The sequence below is a fragment of the Akebia trifoliata genome, chromosome 11 (assembly GCF_017979445.1).
Source record: "Akebia trifoliata isolate Shusen 1 chromosome 11, ASM1797944v1, whole genome shotgun sequence".
Classification (NCBI taxonomy): Eukaryota; Viridiplantae; Streptophyta; class Magnoliopsida; order Ranunculales; family Lardizabalaceae; genus Akebia; species Akebia trifoliata.
In genome coordinates, this window is record NC_141385.1 from 46388858 (window position 1) to 46407808 (window position 18951).

Below are 18951 nucleotides of genomic sequence, written 5' to 3' on the forward strand. Positions count from 1 at the left end.
AGAAACAAACAAATGGATGTCACTTGGACAGTGCAGAGAGAGGTTTTTAAAAAAAGAAAGTTTTCTTTTCTAAGTAGTCCTAAACAATGGTATGACACAGCCCCCCACACCATGTGAACCCCTTTTGTTAGATGCCTTGATCTTTGGGTCACCTTCGAGGAAGTGGGGATGAATAATCTTCGCAAACAAGAGAAAGAAAGGTGTTCTATTTCCAACCCCTTTAACAAGTTTAGATTGTGAGTGGAACCACAAAAGCCAAACGTCACCCACGTCAAAATATAATAAAGTCAAAAGAAAGTGTAAAGAGAATTGAAAATGTAAGCAACTTCAAAATGGAAGATAAGCTTTATGTAAATGTACAAAAGCTGTAACTAGATAAGTGGGTGGCATGAGCAACATACTTGTAACTATAGAAGATGACAAGAGATATACAAAAAATAATGCATTAAATGTAGAATTTGTTGTGGTTTGTGGAGCCTGATAGTACTGATTAAGAAGGAGGTACTGTAAATCAAACCATAATAGTCAGATTTTTTGGGGTATTTATATTGCTCGTTTTGGCTAAATGGTGTAATATATAATTGCGAGTATTTCTTCATAATAGAATTGATGTGATCTGTGGACATATCTCAATCTAGAGGGAATCACATAAAATCTTTGCATTTTTTTGTGTGATTGCATCTTGTGTTTGATTTTTTTTTTTTTTTTTCGATTTATTTTCTTGTTTCGGTTGCACCTGTTTTCTAAACAGAATTAAGTATGTTCATTTTCTTAAAATGCATAAAATACCCATTTTTCATTTTATCATTGATTCTTATTTTATGTAATTTATTCATAATGAGTAAGCTTTGTAACCAATGTCTAGAGACGGTCTTAGTTTTTTTTCATTAAAATGCCATAAATAAGGATTTAATCCTCTTTTCAATGAGACATGTGATTTCTTTCTAAGACATGGTTTTTTTTCATTAAAATGTCATAAATAAGGATTTAATCCTCTTTTCAATGAAACATGTGATTTCTTTCTAAGACATGTAGGGTAGCATTGTTCTTGGATTAGTAAGGCATAAAGAGGATTTTGAGGTTTAATTATTGTTAAAAAAAAGTGGAAAGAGACGTGGTGTTAGGTAAGAAGAAGTTGGTTGTAGAATGAAGCAAGGGAGTATTGTTTGAGAAAACATGATTTGAGTAGAGAAGAAGTGAAGACTTAGTACCTTAGCTTTTAAGACTGGGTACTAGAACAGTATTTCAGGTTCGTAAGGTTAAAATGAAAGTGATTTGAAGATAAATAAATATGAAAATTTGGAAAAATGTTGGTGAGGAACAGAAATTTCTGAGTAGGTTTTTGGTAAACTAGTGTTTAACATGTGCACTAGCATGTAAAAGGGTTTGTTTTGTGATGCTAATCATGTGGAACTTGTGGCCTTGAAATGCAAATAAGTCAAAAAAATTCACAAATACAAGGCAACACAAGCAAACCATAGAGTATTAATTGGAAGTATCATAGTAAGGAAGAAAACGTATAATGTTGAATCCCAATCATATTGACATGTTGTAAGAACAAAAAAAGTTTCCAAGAATTCAACCACTAGTTATACCCCTAGAAAACCTCAACTATCATTCCTGAATTGGAAATGTAAAATATCCAACTTTTCTAGCTTACAATCCCCGAGATCATTTGGATAAGTAAAATGCCGGGAACCGATGATCACAATGACAACATGTTGAACTTGAAGATCTATAACTATTTGTTCAACTTATTTCTTGGTCATGACTTGCAATAGGTTTTTTGATTAGTGTCTTCCTTATCGACCTAGTATTTCTTGAGATAATTGTCATGGAAAATAGGATGAATGTGGTTAAGTTAGGGTGGTAATTAAAGTTTGTAAGAAATTTTATCCATGTAAAACTATGATAGGTCGCCACCTTTGTATTGACTAGAAAGCATTGTGAGAAAAATTGTGAATTTTTTGCAACATTTTCAATTTGCAATTTAATTTGGATTCATATGTGAAGTTTTGAAAAATACATGTTTATATTAGGTTTAATAAATTTAAAAAAAAAACACTCAAATACACTCAATTGACGTGAAATGTGCATAGAACCACATATTTTCCTTGTGTATCTCGAGGAAAATCTAAGGTTCTATGCACATTCCTCATCAATTTAGCATATTTAAGTGTTTTTTTAGTCATTTTAACACGAATTGTTTGTTCTTTTAAAAAACACTAGCCTCAACAGGGTTGAGATTCTCTATCAAATTGGCGTAATGAAAGCATGTCAATCAATAAATTCAATAAGTATTAAGAGATTGTGTTCAATGTAAAACTCAAAATCAATTTGAATCAATAAATTCAATTGATAAACAAGCAACAGTTAGAAAGAAAATAAAACAAAAAGTTAAAAAGTAATTAAGAGAAAATTAGAAACTACTTAAGATTATAACTAGAATTATGGATGTCCTACATCACAAACTGATAGTTGAGATGCTCAGGATTCCCAACAAAAATATATCCCCAAAAATAATTGTGTTGAGGTTAGAACTGCTCTCTAGGAAATTTGTGTTTTCCCCCTATTAATACTAAGATACTCGAACATGCTTTTACTCATTTTCCCTATGTATAAATGAAATTTCAAATAATAATAAATAAATAAAAAAGAATTTTTACCAAAATGTAGAGAAAGATGGTGAAATTATTTTTTCAAGATTTTCAAAATATTTATAATATATATATATATATATATATATATATATATATATATATATATATATATACCATTTCAACAAGCAACTAATTTTTTTCTAAAAGATACAATTTTCAACGATAATTAATAGTTGATTTTCTTTTATATGGATGTTGAGCAGTCTCAATCGAAATATCGCCATAGGGGCATTGACCAAGTGAGGAAATTGGTAAACTAGGTATACATAATTTTAAGATAAGATCACTTTTCATGTTTTCTTACCATATTGGTACAAAAGAAAAATAACTGATAGTTAGCGTAGAAAATTTACTGTTTGGAAAAAAAAAATAGGTGCTAATCTAAATTAGTATTTCTCCATTTTTATAATTTTGTCAAAATCTTAGTGGCAGGATAATTAAACCATCTTTCTCAATTTTTAGGTGAGTTGTCCATGTAATGAAGTCTCCAAAAAAGATTTTGTTGTAGGTAGCCAATACTTAAAACAAATAAAAAAAACAAAAATCCTTGAGAAGTTGACATCAACTGTTCAATAACTCAGAGCTAATTATATAAATTATTTAAGTGTTTAATTCTCTTTTTATCTACGTCAACTATTGGCTACCCTAACATAATAAAAAGGGAAAATTACTTAAAAGACTTTTGTAGAACGGTTTTTTCTAAATAATTCTTAAGTTTTCGGTGATAGCTTGATAGGGCATTTAGTAAATTTTTTCTTTCTAAATGATTCATGGACCTCATCTCCCACATTTCTGACAATTGAATGCGCTAATTGTTCTAATTCATCGTTTACATCCAAAAATTGAATTTTTGACATGTTAATCAAGTTTTTGAGACTCCATTTCATCATAAAAGATTTAAGAAAGAAAAAGAAGTCATGTTCAAGGGATTTTTAAACATTTTGAAGATATAAAAAAATTAGGATTTTTTTATTTTTTATTTCTTAATTTTTAGATAAAAATCAATCAATAATGATTCTTTTGAGTTGAAATCATCTATACAAGTCGTTATCTCAAATGTTTAACCAATCTTTCCATGTATATTTTACTTAGAAAAATTCAAAAATTGAAAATGGATGGATTTTACCAATGTCGAGTTCACCACCTTTTATTTGAAAAGTGGTGAACTCGAAAGTAATTAAAAAACGTTGAGTTCGACAATAAATAATAGTGAGTTCGAAATAAAAATTGTGAACTTGAAACTAAATAAAAAAGCGTCGAGTTCAACGATAATAAAAAATGGTGAACTTGACAGTAAATAAAAAAGTGGGTAGTTCATCAGTAAAGAAGAACTGTTAAGAAAGAAAAAATTTACCAAATATCCTATCAAGCTATCCGTCAAAACTTAAGTATTATTTAAATAGAAACACTACTCCGAGGTCCTTTATAAGCAATTTTCCCTAATAAATCCACTCTTATAATATCTTAATGGGACCCTAATTATTTAGACCTGACCCTCCCTTCCTGACCTATGACAAGACTTACAGTGTCTGTGGGACCCCACTTTTTCAAACCCTTTGATGGTTATGAGTGGCTTGAGAGTATGAGTCATCTCACCAACACCTAACTTTCGATTATTATAATAGGCTTGATACTATTGTAGGGTTGGAGTATGAGATTATTAATCAAATGATGATCAAAGCAAAAATGTTATAATTGGCTATGATTTGAATGAGACATTCTACCAATTAACACCCATCTTAAAATGATTGTAATTGACTAGGGATCCTGTAGGGTTGGTGTATGGGATTATAGAGTAAACAGGATCAAATTCTTCTGATAAAATCTTACAACTTACCTTAAAAATAAATAAACAACTAATTAATCAAAATCAAAGTAAAAAAAAAAACGATGATCAGCTCTAAAATTTGATTGAATTTGTTAGGTTAAATGTCTTGAAATAAGGCAGACATCGCTAATCAAATGCCAATCTGATATTTTGAGTTCAAGAGAGTTGGTGTCTGATTGGAAAACCTATAAATTAAAAATGTAATTGTTCCCTATTGTAGTGGAATTCCCTCAATATGTTTTTGTCAAAATCATCAAATAAAAACTGATGTTGGGAATCATAGTCAGCTGGCTTATAAAACTGGGATTATTATTTTGTCCCTACTTTTATATAGTTAAACGATGATTCCTAATGAGTTGGACATAAAGGGACCCAAGAATCAAACCAACACAAACTTTTGTGTTAAGTAGTGTTATATGTATGATGAAAATCTACAATCGTGTGTAAATCATACTAGTAGACATGTTGGTGAAAAAGTATAAGTTTTGCGGGAGGCATGGGTGCTAAATGAAAATAAAACTCAGTCTTATTTTGAACGCTTATAAATCATCATAAACTAAAAATGTGTAATTTTTGGATGCTTGATTTCCCCTATGCAAATTCTTGTAAAATGTTGTCGGTCGACCATAAATCATTGCAAATCTTGCTCAAAAGCACTACGAAAACTCATAGAATTTCAGAATAATTGTGAGGCAAGGAGGAAGCATTTTTAAAATAATCCAAGTTTGAGGTATTAGGAAAGGGAACAAACCCATGGGTTTGTTCCAATGTACAATACTCTACTTTTACCTACTTGTAGTACTGAAGGTGTAAATCCATATAAAATGTACAATTGATGGTCCCTGTCAAAATGATTTTTCATTAATCAAATTTCAGCTTATCAGATTATTCGAACCATTCAACGATTTCTAATTTTTATGTCCATAAAAAGAATTAGTACAAGTGCTATGACAAATCATCTTGCAGTGAGTGACCTGTTTCCTTGGGATGCAAGTCAAAAATTGTCGCTTGGATCATCAATAAAAAAAAAAAAAAAAAGCCCCACAAATCGATCCAAAGGTCGGATGATTCACAAATCATGTCTCAACTCCAAGAGAGGAAGCTCAGGGCCTTCCTATGAATGGAGGCTTCATATGAAGAAGATGGATTGGATCCGAGGCCCAATCCCTAACTCGTCGAAGTTGGAATGGTGGTTGTGTGTGCTTCAAACAAATACTGTAATAATGGGTCTGTGTGGAAGGATCTGTCGATTATGTTATGGTTGGAGTCCCACTCACAGCAACCTGGTCGAATTGGGAGAAGCAATTGTTTCGGCGGAGCCCGGGATCCATATTGGAAATAATCAGAAACCTAGTTAAAGTAATTAGAACCGTAAGGCGTAAGAGTCAAAGTTGACATTCGAGTATCTCACATTGATCGGAATCACTACAAATCAAATGGATGTAGCGAAGAACTAGAATCGGGGTGCTATTAAGATGTCCATATAACATAAGCACATGTCTACATGTTATATGAAGATACACATTGTGGACAAAGGTTCTAACAAAAATGGAACCCTTCTAAGACAACAGGCAAGAGCATGGGCATGGATTTGGTTATGCCACTGATGAGTGAGAGCCATAGTATGAAAAACTAACATCACAGCCATCTTGTGATCATGGTTTAGATCTAATTTTTATCAATTTTTATAAAGTAAAACAAATATAAATTTTCTTTAAATACCCTTCATGGAGAGGAGAGGATCCCAAATGAAATGAAATCAAAGTGATCGTAGACGAGCCAAATTAACTAACCCAAATTTCAAGCTGACTGACCGAGTTATAAAACATAGGTTAGTAATAGTAGCACATGGTCCAATCACGCAACTTGGTCCAATCACGCACCTTGGCTAATAAAACTAGACAACCTTCAACCAAATGACAAAACCCTCGCAAATCAAAGGAGACGAAATCATGCGCAAATGGACAATTCATCATCCATCATTCATCAACCACCGGTCAACACGTGGCACAATCAAAACAATTTAATCAGAAACAACACATCTAATGCCAGCCACGCACGTTTTGATCTGGTCCCACCATGGTTGTCCTGTTTTTGGAATCCACGTGGCATAATTCCATAACATCAGCTCATGGTGACCACAATTATGGATCCATAAACACGTGGCCATCCTTCTAATCCCACCACAATATAACCCATTACCAACAACACATCATCCTCACAAGTTGTGCTCTTCTTTGCTAGTGTTTTTGTGTGAGTAGTTTGCACAGCCCATCTCCAATATGTTAGAAGGCAAAGCAGTCATCAGTGAGACAGACATGCTGCAAACAATGCAGCAAAGTGCACTTGGTCTCGCTGCAAAGGCACTTGACGTCTTCGACGTAACTGACTCGATCGATATAGCATGCTTCATCAAGAAGGTAACACAACAAATACATATAAAAATCTCAACCCAATCACCAATCAAATTACCACGAATATAAAACTCGGGTTTGTGTTTGATGTGTTTGATGCAAGAGTTTGATAGGTTACATGGGCCTGAGTGGCAATGTATTGTGGGAACAGACTTCAGTTCATTTGTGACTCATTGCCATGGCTGTTTCATTTACTTCTGCATAGGCAATCTTGCAATCTTGCTCTTCCGGGGCACGGTGGGTCCAGATGTTGAGGCAAATCGGGTTGTCGCATTGGAGATGAAAGCGTGATTTTTTTTCTTTTTCTTTCCTCGATTTGTTGTGTAAAGAAGATGACATTTAAGGAGAGAAATATTCCAACTTTCACAATCTTTCATTTCTCTTTCTTTGCCTCGTTCATTTCATATCTTGCATGACTCAATCTGGGTGTTCAACATGATTAAAGCTTCTTCAGAATCTACCAAGATGGAAAAAAAAAATTTTGAATTATTAAAATAGCAAATAAATATGAAATACATGCATTATTAAAATGTAAAAAAATGATTGATTTTTTACTTATAAAAGCAGGGTTTGATCCCAGATCTTTGGCAAGGTGGCATGATTAACAATCGTGCAAACAATAAGAAGATATAATGTCTTTAACATTAGAAGTCATGATTCTCATGCTCCCGAACATCATTCAAGATTATATTTTTCAAGCCAAACAGAATCTAAAGGGATAGGCAAGACAACAATTCAGAAAACTAAAATACCCATAAATTAAAGTAGAAATGAGTGAATACTATGTAAAGATTCTGAGGGATGATTCCAGAATCTGAGGAGGTTACTCATCCATGTCCACAAAACTACAGAGAAAATGACATAACAGTGGCAAAGAGAAACACAACATAGAATAATAGATATAAAGTGATGAGAAGGTGAGGCCTGCTTGGTCCACAAAAACTTCTGCACGTTTGAAACCCAACAAATTTCTTGGTTTGCATATGTGAAGCCATTACCTAAAAGATCCAGATGTTTTGAAAATAAAATATTATAAATTTCTTGGTTTCCCACTTAAATGTTTTCTTTTAGTCCTTTTTTTTAATTTTTTTTATCAATCCATCATTCTTAATATCTTCAATTTAGGTGAGTTTTTGTTGCATCTTCTCAAGGAAAAACATGTACATACGCTCTTCAGCCATGTTCTCTCCATCTATCCCAACTCTATGCTAAGAAGCTGAACCCTTGTTCTACAGCTCCATAATATATTTCTATCTCAGAAATCACCCTCTTTTCCAATCTTCTTTCTCATGAAAAACCATTTACGAATGTAGTAACTCAAATCTTCCAATCTGCAACAGGGGCTTAACTGCCACATAATAGGCTATGGTATGTCAAACTTAAGATCAAACAAGTAAAATAGGACTCTGATTAGCTTAAAATCGAATAAAACAATGTTCAACAACCATAGACCAGGAAATAATCTAAAAATGAGTCTAACAGCCCCCAAACCTTAAAAAAAAAAAAAATGAGGAATTAGCAAAAGTGGCTGCTTCAGCCACTAAAACAAACTCTTAAGTGAGCTCTAGTCAGTATAAGAGAAGAGGTGAAATAATTATGTTTATCAGTCCAGAAAATTAACTAATAAGATCAAGATGTGTATCAGTCCCCAAAATCAAAACATATAATAGATATTTAAAAGTTTTTGCATATTTTAAAATTGACATTGAACATAAGATTCCAGACACAATATTTCAGTCCATAAAAGACTTTTACAATGGATTAGATCATCCAATCAAACATTGTTTGGCATTAAGAGATCCTTTCAAAGAGTGGATCCGAGAACCTCTAGTACATGTCACACATAGACCGTCCTCATTGGATACATGTTTTTTCATAAGAGAGACAGAGAGAGAGAGAGGGTGTTACCAAGTGATCGAATTATTCTTAAAGGGTGAGAACGAAAGGTGGGGCATCCCTTCTTGGCCCAGCGACAGAACGATAAATGTAAACTTTTTCAGCCTCATTTTCATCACTCTCTTCCTCCTTGATCACCTCCACATTAAGCCTTGGCATCTCTCTCGCCAACAATCTGCACCCATTTATTGTCAAATGGCACGCCGACATCCAAAGAGACCTCATCGACTCATACCTTTCCAATCCCGACAGCAGTGCTGCATTCCCGAATGGGCTATCCCTTATCTCAAGCTTCCGTAGCTTCGGACACCCTCCTAGTACACACTGCATCCCCCAATCACTACGGCCCGCAAATGCCACTGAAAGGGTCTCAAGGTTCTTTGCATACTTTCCAATGTACTCAAATGTCAGATCGGTCAGTAAGCCCGAGACAGCAAGCCTTTGTAGCTTGGTGCAGGTCTTGACCACTGAACCAAATGCCTCGTCCATAGGTTCGTTGGTTAGGTAATCGGGCTGGCAAGGGTTCATGATGCAGAGACGAAAGTGTGTAAAATTAGGGCAGTTTTGCACCACTGTTGCCACGGCAACATTAGTCATCTGCCGGCAGAAATAGAGAACATAACGGAGTTTTCGGCATCCACGGGATACAGAAACAAAGCCAGCCTCCGTCACCCCACCTCCACCTCCCTCAAGGATAACATCTTGTTCAAAGGGGTCCGCTGGGAAGACACGGAGCTCCTCAAGTAAGTGACAGCTAGAACCAACAGCTTCTAGCCCTTTGTCTTCAACGGTGTCTAAAACCTGTGTCAGTAGTTGTAATTAGAACATTTCAAGAAGAACATTATTAGTGGGGCAATAATTAAAGACTTTAATAACCACAAAAGTAATTTACTAAGTGGTGTATGTTAGCTTGATTTGACTCCTTTTTTCCCCTCTTTGGGTTAAAATGACTTGTGAAGGTAATACAATCTAAAGAATGAACAATGACATCACATGATTTTAAAATAGAAATAACAACAAAAAACAAAGGGGCCTATTTGAGCCATAGTGTTTAACTGGCCAATTTAAACATTAATGATGAGTGAAGATGGGTTTTGAATCAAATTTCGGGTCAATGTCAAATTGGACAGGTTTTGTGGGCTCAGCCGCCGGTTGAACTGTTGGTATCACCTGGTTTCCAGAACACCTAGTACAGTACTTTATAGCAAATAGAACTTTAATCGAAAGTCAAAAATATATGTGACATTCTTTTCTAATATGCAAGGAAGACAATCGTGAAGATTAGTTATGTAAATAGTCAAACAAGCACTATGGATTAACAGTGAAATAATGTTATAACCACTAATATATTGGGTACATCATCAATAGGAATGACAAGAAGTCCTTTTGATCAAGAAGAGTGAGAATAGAGAGCTGAACTCTCAGAAGGCTGATGCAAATCTGTCACTGTCATAGAAGAAGATCGTGAATGGGCAAAAAGTAATTGGATTTCATGGTTTATCTACAATCAACTTTGAAACTTAAGTGGTTCATATTTTGGATTAAAGTAAAAAAGGGAGACGAGGAAAAATCTCAGCTCTTTGGTCGGACAACTGAATGCAAACAGAGATTTGCTCTTTTGAATTTTATGTGCTAAGCTGATGAATCAATGGTAGGACACCACGTGTATTTAAAAAAAAGTAAAATCCACGTACTTTAACCATCAGAAATTTTCTCTTTCCTAACCAATCACTTTTGTTTTTTTTTTTTTCAATACATGTAGCGGCTTGCTATTGGTTCATCAGCTTACCACGTAAAATTCAAAACAGCTCTGTTCATTGAACGGTGAGTTCCAAACTCACATATGCCATGTGTGCACCAAACCAATGGAAGGTGGCTTAATTCTATTCTACTGGCTTGTTGTGATACCAGTAAGAGAATGTGAAAATTTTAGAGAACTGCTATTACACCCCAATTTCTTAAATTATTTATCACACCCTAATGAAAAATTTAAACACACCATTCAGATATTACCAAAGTTTGGTTGAAGTTATTATTTCAACATTACAAAGTGTTATAACATACTGAAACAAGTTCAACAGTTATTTACATCTAACAAATAGAAATCTAAATAAATAGAGATGAAAAGTTTCTATTGGCACTCCAACTTTTACTTATTCTCAACCATTGGACTTACTTTTTTTAGGGTAAATTACACTTTGACCCTGTGGTTTGGCATAATTCTATGTTGACACCTAAAATTTTGACAATTGGTCTTACCTACCCTTTCACATAAGGAGTTAAAATTCAGGTGTTATTTTACTATTTTACCCTCTCATTTTATTTTTTTAATAAAAAAATAATAACAATTTAAAACCATAAAAATGTTCCTGTATAAGCATTTCACTCTTATGTGACCCATTTTTTCACAAGGATATTTTTTTTATAAAAATAATATACATTTTGAAAAGGGTAAAATGGTCTTTATAAAAGGTAAAAAATCATTTTTTAAACTATTTGATTGATGAAAGGGGGAAAGTGAACCCATTAGATAACTATAGGGGATGAGGTAAGTGCAATTGTCAAAACGTTAAGGGGTTTGCATGGAATTATGCCAAACCATAGGGGTGAAAAAGTGTAATTTACCCTTTTTTATTTATTTTAATTTGGGTGTAATAAGTAAAAGTTGGGGTGCCAATAGCAGCTCTCAAATTTTAAGAGACATAGCACAAAGTAGTAGTGGATGCCTGGCTTAAAATATCAGAATGTCTCGGTCAATACATATCGCTATCGGCCAAGACCAATACAAAACATTAACCCCGAGACAATGAATGTTTCGGGAATGTATTGGCCAATACCATATCGGTTTTTTCATTAATTGAAACATTCAATCGATACGATACTTTAACCATGGATGGAAGAGTTAAAAGTTACTTACCCAAAGCCGCCGAAGATATGGGCAATTTGGAAGGAGCTTAGCAAGGTCCCCACTTCCAAGAGCAGCATAGCTCAAATTCAAAAACGTTAGATTGGTACAGGCGGGATATAGTGCAGGGAGGTATAATGAAGATGATTCCCATAAACCCGAAAGCGTGTGTAAATTCTTGCAGTTGTTGAATGCATTTCCAAGCTCCGCATACTGTCGTTCGGTAAGATCTTGCGAGAATGAACCAGTCCCGAGCTCTATAAGTTGAGGAGCTCGCACAAGCAAACTCTGCAACTGTTCCAAGGTAATACTTTTATTTACTTTCAAAACCTTCATTGAATTGCACCTCGTCACAAGCCTCTCTAAAGCATCAAAATTGACTTCAGTCTGAAGATTTGCAAAGTTCAGGACTCGCAATGATGTGAAATTTTCGGGAAAGCAACTTAACCAACTGCCCCCAAGATCATCTACGCCGCTCTCCTGAATGTCCAGCTCAGTTAAGTTTCTGTAAACCAAAATGGGATTCCGAAGCCATGTTAGCTATTCAATTTTTTATTTTTTTGATGAAAAATGCTAAACTGACTTCCTATGACACTGAGCTGACGTGGATGTGCGCAAAGAACCATAGATGCTTTTCCTCGAGATAGGAGTGAAAATATCAATGGTTCTTTGCACATGTCCACGTCAGCTCGGTGTTGAGCGCAGTGTCGTAGGAATTCGGTACAGAATGGCTCTTTTTTGATAGGTAAAGTTTTATTGAGTAAAGAAGAAGGAAAGGAGGCTGAGTAGAGCTCCTGCCAGTACAAACTAAAATCAGAAATAAAAGAGCTACATACTACAACAAAACAACAAAAAGCACTCGAGCTTAACGTATGAATAAGGACCCCAAGATTGACAGAAGGACCTCTTGCAAGGAATATTCTTTCCTTCAAACACCCTACTGTTCTGCTCCAACCAAATTGCCCGACAAATGGCCAACCAGGTTAAAGACCTAAGGGTTCTGCTTTTTTACAAGGGAATTCTTTGTGACGACGACTGTGAAATAGAGCTAAGAGTGAGGACATATAACACCAAGAAACTCTGAATAACCACAAAAATAAAAATAAAAAATCGGCCCAAATCTCTCTCGCAAAGCTATGCTAGCAGCAACAGTATCGTGCTGCGAAGGATTAGGCATTCAACAATAATTCCATGGACCTTATTTTAATTCATATTCAAGGTTAGCTAGACTAACCTAGTTGATTTATGAGTAAGACTCATATGAAAGGGATACTTATCAGGTAGACCAACATAAAATCGACACAAATTGCTTGCCAACACATAGATAGTGCACAATGGAGGGGTATGTTAGGATCATGGCCCCACTAAAATGCCAAAAGAAACGCCAAAGTAGGACCTATCCAAGCGAGGTGCCAATGTCCATGCTTGTGGAGAACCTGGACTGACATGCTCTTAGTGCTGGAAACGAGCTTTTAAAAAACAGCCTCGACAAGCCATCCTATCAATCAAAATAGAACATGGACTGTTTAGTGCTAGAAAACCGCAAGTTGTAAGATTCTTTGTGTCCAAATTGGTGGGTAGGTTTTGGGTATTGGGTTGAGAGGTGAAAAAAAAAGATCACTGATTTCCATTCACTCAGTTCTACGTTAATAAAGAATAACAAAAGATTCCCAACTGAAACGATGTTAATGGGAGACAAATACCTTTAATTTTTCAGAATAAATAACCAAAATATCGATTTGAAGTAGTTGTATCTCCTACATTTATAAATTGCAGAAGCAGCAATTGAATCTAAAGATCTCCACCGTTAAACTTAATTGGGCCATATCGAATAGCCTGATTTAGCAGAATCGAGGATCCTGTATATGGGTCAATAGGTCTACCTTTCTTCTATCATTTGCTTTTTCAATGGAGGAAGAAAAGAGAATATAAGAATACGAGATTAGACATAAAAATGGAACAAATGTTGCAATCCAACTTGTGCCAGTTCAAAGCTCACCCCACCACCTCTGTCATTAAACTAAACCTGGTAACTAATCAAACACAAATCTCAAATTAAAACTTAGTTGTCAAGATTCTGTTTGACCCAATAACTATTAGTGCCACAAACTACAAAAAAAAAATCAAGATTTTCATGGAAAATGACCTTTTAATTGAGATCAATTGAAAAGGATCTCGTCTCCTAAGTAGGAACAATAAAACATCTCATTCAACCCAAAATCAAAATATTTTTATAAGAAAAGAAACATCAATTTATCTCGCAATAACTTCAAATAGATCACAAAAGACCCAATCAAAAGCAGACTAATTAGCAGAATAATCAAAGTTCCTTGTTAAAGCAATTATATAAATAAAGAAAGAATAAAGAAAGAAAAAAGAAAGAAACTTACTTGCAATGAGTTGCAATGGCTGCAAGCCCAACGGTGCTGAACCCATCACAGCTAACCAGAGATAGAGCTTTAAAGTTCAGAAAAGTCTGCACTAGAAACTCCAAGCTCTCATCACTCACAGACATCCTTTTAAGCCGAAGTTCCTCAAGAAAAGGGTAAGCAGAAGCGAACCCATCAAGCCATGGTTGAATATCTGCTCCCCAATTCGGTGGAACAAGGTTGAAATCTGAGAATCGAGGCTTCCCTTTCATGGTAACACTTCGAATGTTGGGAAATCTACGAATGAGGATCTCTGGTGAAACAGAGTAACAGTTTCCTATAAAAACATGAGTTCTACTCCATCTTTCTGAGTTGTACCAGTCTTTGCAAACCAAAGAAACAGAGCTTCTGTCTTTGTGGGATTTAACGAAGACAAGAACACGTTCCAAGACCTCATCTGGGAAGGTAGACTCGTGCTTCTCCTCCTCAGGAGAATCTCTCTTCTTCTTTGAATCCATTGGTAACAGTTCAAAGTTCAAAATTTTAACCCCTTAAAATCCATTATAAATGAAAGAAAACCCCATTAAGCACAGATTCACAGAAAACTTTTGTTTTTAAGATTTAAGAGCAAAAGCTCGCTCAAATGCTGGAGCAAGAAAATTACAGTAAGTCCACCTTGAAAACTGCAGTTCTCTTCAAATTTACAAAAACTTAAAGAAGAAAAAAAATGCAGAAAAAACTTAACAAATAATGGGCATCTGAAACTAATATTGAACTCCAGCATCTGAAGGAAAAAAAAATCTGAAGAAAAAAAAGGTTTTCTTATCTACTTTTTTCCCGAAAAACCAGAAGAAATCAAATATAACACATTAAAGCTCCCCCATGGAAATTGCTCTTAAAGCCTCCAAGATGAGACCTTTAAGACAAAAACTGAGAAGAAAACAGAGAGAGATTAAAGATATGGGTTTGAAAGTTCAGATCTCATCAAAGGAGATAAGCTTCCATTAGCAAATCTCCCAAACAAGTTCGTACTCTCTCACTCTTCTCCCTAACAGAACTGGAGATTGAAGAAGCTCTGCAGATACCCAGACAGACAAACAGAATCAGAGAGCCAACGAACCCATTGCGTATTATAGCAAAATAAACAAACCCATTTTTAACAGTCTAACTTACCTGACAGACATTGCAGCTATAATAAGCGAAGTTGGCGAAAAAAAGCCGAAATTATTGCCCACACGTCCTAATCTTCACCGTGATGCGCAATGCGCATACCCCTCCTCTTCTATTGACACGTAATCTCTCGTGCCACGTGTACGTATCAAAATGATTATGTGCAGTACGCATAGCGCGTTCTATAACAGGAATCTTTGTTTCAGTAAAAACCTGAACCCGCAAATGGTAATATTTAATAATATATTTTATCGATTTCGATGAGACAGCTCTTTGGTTCAATTATTTTTTCACTCCGCCATGAACGGGATGAGCCGTACGATCTATTTATTAAAGATCTCTAGATTTCATTTTAAAGAAAGACAATGTCGTTTTTGCCCCTCTCTAACTAGATAATATTAGTTCTGCCATTTGGAATAATAATTTCTGAAATTACTGTGCATCTGAAAAGTAAAGGAAAAAAAATCATCACCTGGCTTCAGATTTGACTAGAGATGAACGACTTTAGAAATCATTGAAAAATGAATATTTTTCTTAAATTTCAATTTTTTTTTCTTGATTTCTATGGTCAGATGTGAACAGGTCTTTAAGATTTGAGTTGTGATTTTCTTACTCGTCAGAAAATCATTGTTCTTAAGATTTACGAGCCATGATTTTCTTACTCCCACTCTACTTTCTTGACTCTTGGCATGACATGTGGATGGAATTATAGATTTTTCTCGGGATGCATAATTGCACGTATTTGTGGAAATGTGCAATTGTATATTCGAAGAAAAAAAATCTACGATTCCATACACATACCACGTTAAGAGAGCAGAGGGGGAGTCAATTTATCATTATTCCATTTATATATTTTTGGAGATAGGGTTGTATTAACATTTGTCCTAAAGATACATGTTAAAGTGCAATAAATACACCTTGAAAATAAGCATTTGAGGATATTTTAATTATAAAAAAAATTAAGGTCATTTTCGATATAAAAAATCTAATTTCCAAAGTGTAGTTATTGCACTTTAACATGCTAAGGGTGCACATTAACAAGGCCCTTGAAGATATTTGCTTCGTCACATTGTTTCATGCTTTGAATGATATGATTATGATCTCAAGGAAATTTTTTGCATTTATTTTGCTATCCCTACCTCATTTATGATGATTTTTCCATATACAAATGAAACTCTTGAAATTAGTAAAATTAAATTTTGTCGTTTAAATGGTCATGGCTAAAGTTGCAACTTGGGTGGACTAACCCGAACTCAACTCAATCAATAGCAAGCCTGGGTTGAGTTGTATAGAAGATGAGTTGAGCTTGAGCTAGTATATCTAAACCTAAATTTAATTCGGGTTAAGCTTGAGATGAGGATTCTGGCAACTAAACCTGATGTTATACATTAACATATAAATATTTTTATTTATTTTTTATCTTTTTTTTTTTAGTTATCTTTTCTTAAATATATTTGTAAAACTAAAAAAAAAATTTATTTATTTTTATTTCTACTTCAATCTATCACAGTGTATGTTTACGTATAATAGTACAAATTTTTTAAGATGAAGAGCCCAACCCGTCAAAAGTTACCTAATTTGGGCTAATCCGAGCTCAACCCAATTGTATAAGTTCTATCACGGGTTGAGCTCAGGTTAATGGCCTCAAGCCCTGTGATCGATTTGAGTTGACACAACTTGGGTTGAGCCTAGGTTTACCCTCCAACCCACCTGGGTTGCAATCCCACTCATGTCCATCATGTTTATAAATCATACATCATATCTAAGTATTTTCCATAATTAAAAAATCAATAAGATTGAATGAATAAGATCAAAGTGACCCAAGACAAATATGAAAGGTTTGTTGAACCTTCTTGTGATAAATTACGTATGTAAAGTATAAATGCATCTCAAATCCATCAAAATAAGCTATGCTCAGACATACACAAATGTGATAGCTTCACATATAGCACCATCGACACCAAAACTTGTGACTTATAGAAAAAACCATGATTATTTCACAATTTTTTTTCCAAACGATTGCTCAACTTAAAAAAAATAAAAATAAAAATAAAAATAATATTTTTTATCATATAATTTTTAAGACTTTTTAATCAATATTTGAAATTACAAATAAGCGATATTGATATATGTGCATTTGCTCATGGCACTTTCTACTTTAACAACAAATGAAATATGAATACGTTATTTTTAGGTGAGTCTATTATTGAATTCTATGATGTATATTTAATATCTACAATTTATATTTATAACATTAATTTTTAGCACCATCTGAAAAGAAAAGAAAAAAAAAAAGTGATCACGTGATTCAATCAGCTTTTGTCAGCAAAGACACCTTGGTTTTAATGGTATTATCGTGCCGATGGTTAATGGTATTTTCGCAATATTTTACAAGTACGATGGCAATTATTTTTCCTCAACGTTTTCAGTTTTCACTCTTAAGGATCCGACGGCGCGTACATCGCCGTGATCCGACACAATCTAAGTCTGAGTCATGTGATGAGTCACGTGATTCTCCACATTAACCGCTGGGTCTGACCTAAAATCGTCAAAAACAAATGAAAATCACAAAACCATACAACTCATCAACTCGAACAATTATAAATAAGAGAGATTCTATTACCACACCAAATTTTTATAACAACACCCCCATTCTGTCACACTAAATTTTACTAATGCAACCCATTTGGATCTATCTAAATTAACACATATCTTGGTGGCGTTAGTACAAGTTGGTGTGGCAATAAAATCTCTCTATAATAATGACATTAGAAAATAAACAAAACGCTCTCTGATTGTAAAGCTGGCAGTCAATGCCCTTTCCATGTTCTACAGCCAACACGTGTTACCTGTCTCAACCATTTGTCAGCTGACGCGTGGCTTCCTAACATGCGACTTCAAATCCTGACGCAATGATATCTGTGCAAGAGTCGGGTGTGTTTGATTGTGTAGGTCTCGGAAAAATGGATTCCATGCTTTGTATTTTAGTAAGATTTTAAATCTTTCTAAATATCCTTATCTCATGTTGTGGCCTCCAAAAAAACATTATTGAATGCTACAAGGTTGTAGAAGACAAAATTCTTTGAACTTTAAAAAAAATTTAAAAGAAAAAGATATTTTTTTCACCATTGAATTTTAATTTTAAATTTTAAAGTTCGGTAGCCATCCATTTTCTAAAAAGAGTTAGGAGTGTGGGGTTGGAAATGAATAAGGAAAAAAAGAGTAGTTTAAAATTTTGAATCATTTCTTCTTGATGTTATTCTTCAGTAGGGGCCATGTTCATCTTTTTCATATTGCTCCAATTGTACATAGAAAAAAAAAAAAAAAAAGAGAAGAGAGGTGTGAAGACATAAATCTATTATTCAGAAATAAAGGAGGAAAAAAGGAAACAGAAAAAGAAGACTAGCGTATGAGGTAAGAATTTCATTTTCTTGGGATTAGGGTGGGAAAGAATAATCTTGCTTGGTTGGGAAAGTAACTTAAAATTTTCGATCATTTCTGCTTGATGTTATTCTTGCGTAAGGCCTATGCTAATCTTTTTCATATCGTTCTAATTGTACCTAGAAAAATTCCAAAAAATAGAATGAGGAGAGAGGTGTGGAGATGTACATCTATTATTTCAGAAATAGAGATGAAAAAAAGGATAATGAAAAAGAAAATCAATGTATAGGGATGCAATTTAGACAGGTTGGGGATCAACCCATGGTCA

General features: G+C 34.3%; 2 protein-coding genes across 4 annotated transcripts; one reads left to right on the forward strand and one right to left on the reverse strand.

Annotated features, from left to right (window-relative positions):
• The first annotated feature begins 6770 nt into the window (after window positions 1-6770).
• On the forward strand, window positions 6771-7284 carry LOC147392123 (Dynein light chain type 1 family protein). Its single transcript, XM_086457710.1, has 2 exons — window positions 6771-6908; window positions 7008-7284. Exons 1-2 carry the CDS (start codon window positions 6771-6773, stop codon window positions 7191-7193), a joined length of 324 nt encoding a protein of 107 aa, XP_086313836.1. The 3' UTR covers window positions 7194-7284.
• On the reverse strand, window positions 6864-15253 carry LOC147392124 (protein TRANSPORT INHIBITOR RESPONSE 1-like). 3 transcript variants are annotated; one of them, XM_086457709.1, is made up of 4 exons: window positions 14094-15253; window positions 11716-12208; window positions 8811-9599; window positions 6864-7324 (listed from the first exon to the last, which is right to left on the reverse strand). In XM_086457709.1, the coding sequence occupies exons 1-3, from the start codon at window positions 14588-14590 to the stop codon at window positions 8829-8831; spliced, it is 1761 nt and encodes a 586-aa protein (XP_086313835.1). In that variant the 5' UTR covers window positions 14591-15253; the 3' UTR covers window positions 6864-7324; window positions 8811-8828. The 3 variants fall into 3 exon arrangements, with proteins under 3 accessions (XP_086313835.1, XP_086313834.1, XP_086313833.1); XM_086457708.1 differs by having other exon boundaries at window positions 6864-7359; XM_086457707.1 differs by lacking the exon at window positions 6864-7324 and having other exon boundaries at window positions 8572-9599; window positions 14094-15252.
• Window positions 15254-18951: the final 3698 nt, after the last annotated feature.

Excerpts from the sequence above, each read along its gene's own strand:
- LOC147392123 (XM_086457710.1), top strand. The coding sequence starts at position 6,771 with ATGTTAGAAGGCAAAGCAGTCATCAGTGAGACAGACATGCTGCAAACA. Across the intron at positions 6,909-7,007 it reads TAGCATGCTTCATCAAGAAG|TTTGATAGGTTACATGGGCC; the intron begins GTAACACAACAA and ends TTGATGCAAGAG.
- LOC147392124 (XM_086457709.1), bottom strand. The coding sequence starts at position 14,590 with ATGGATTCAAAGAAGAAGAGAGATTCTCCTGAGGAGGAGAAGCACGAG. Across the intron at positions 12,209-14,093 it reads GCCATTGCAACTCATTGCAA|AAACTTAACTGAGCTGGACA; the intron begins GTAAGTTTCTTT and ends TTTGGTTTACAG. Across the intron at positions 9,600-11,715 it reads CATATCTTCGGCGGCTTTGG|GTTTTAGACACCGTTGAAGA; the intron begins GTAAGTAACTTT and ends CTACTGACACAG.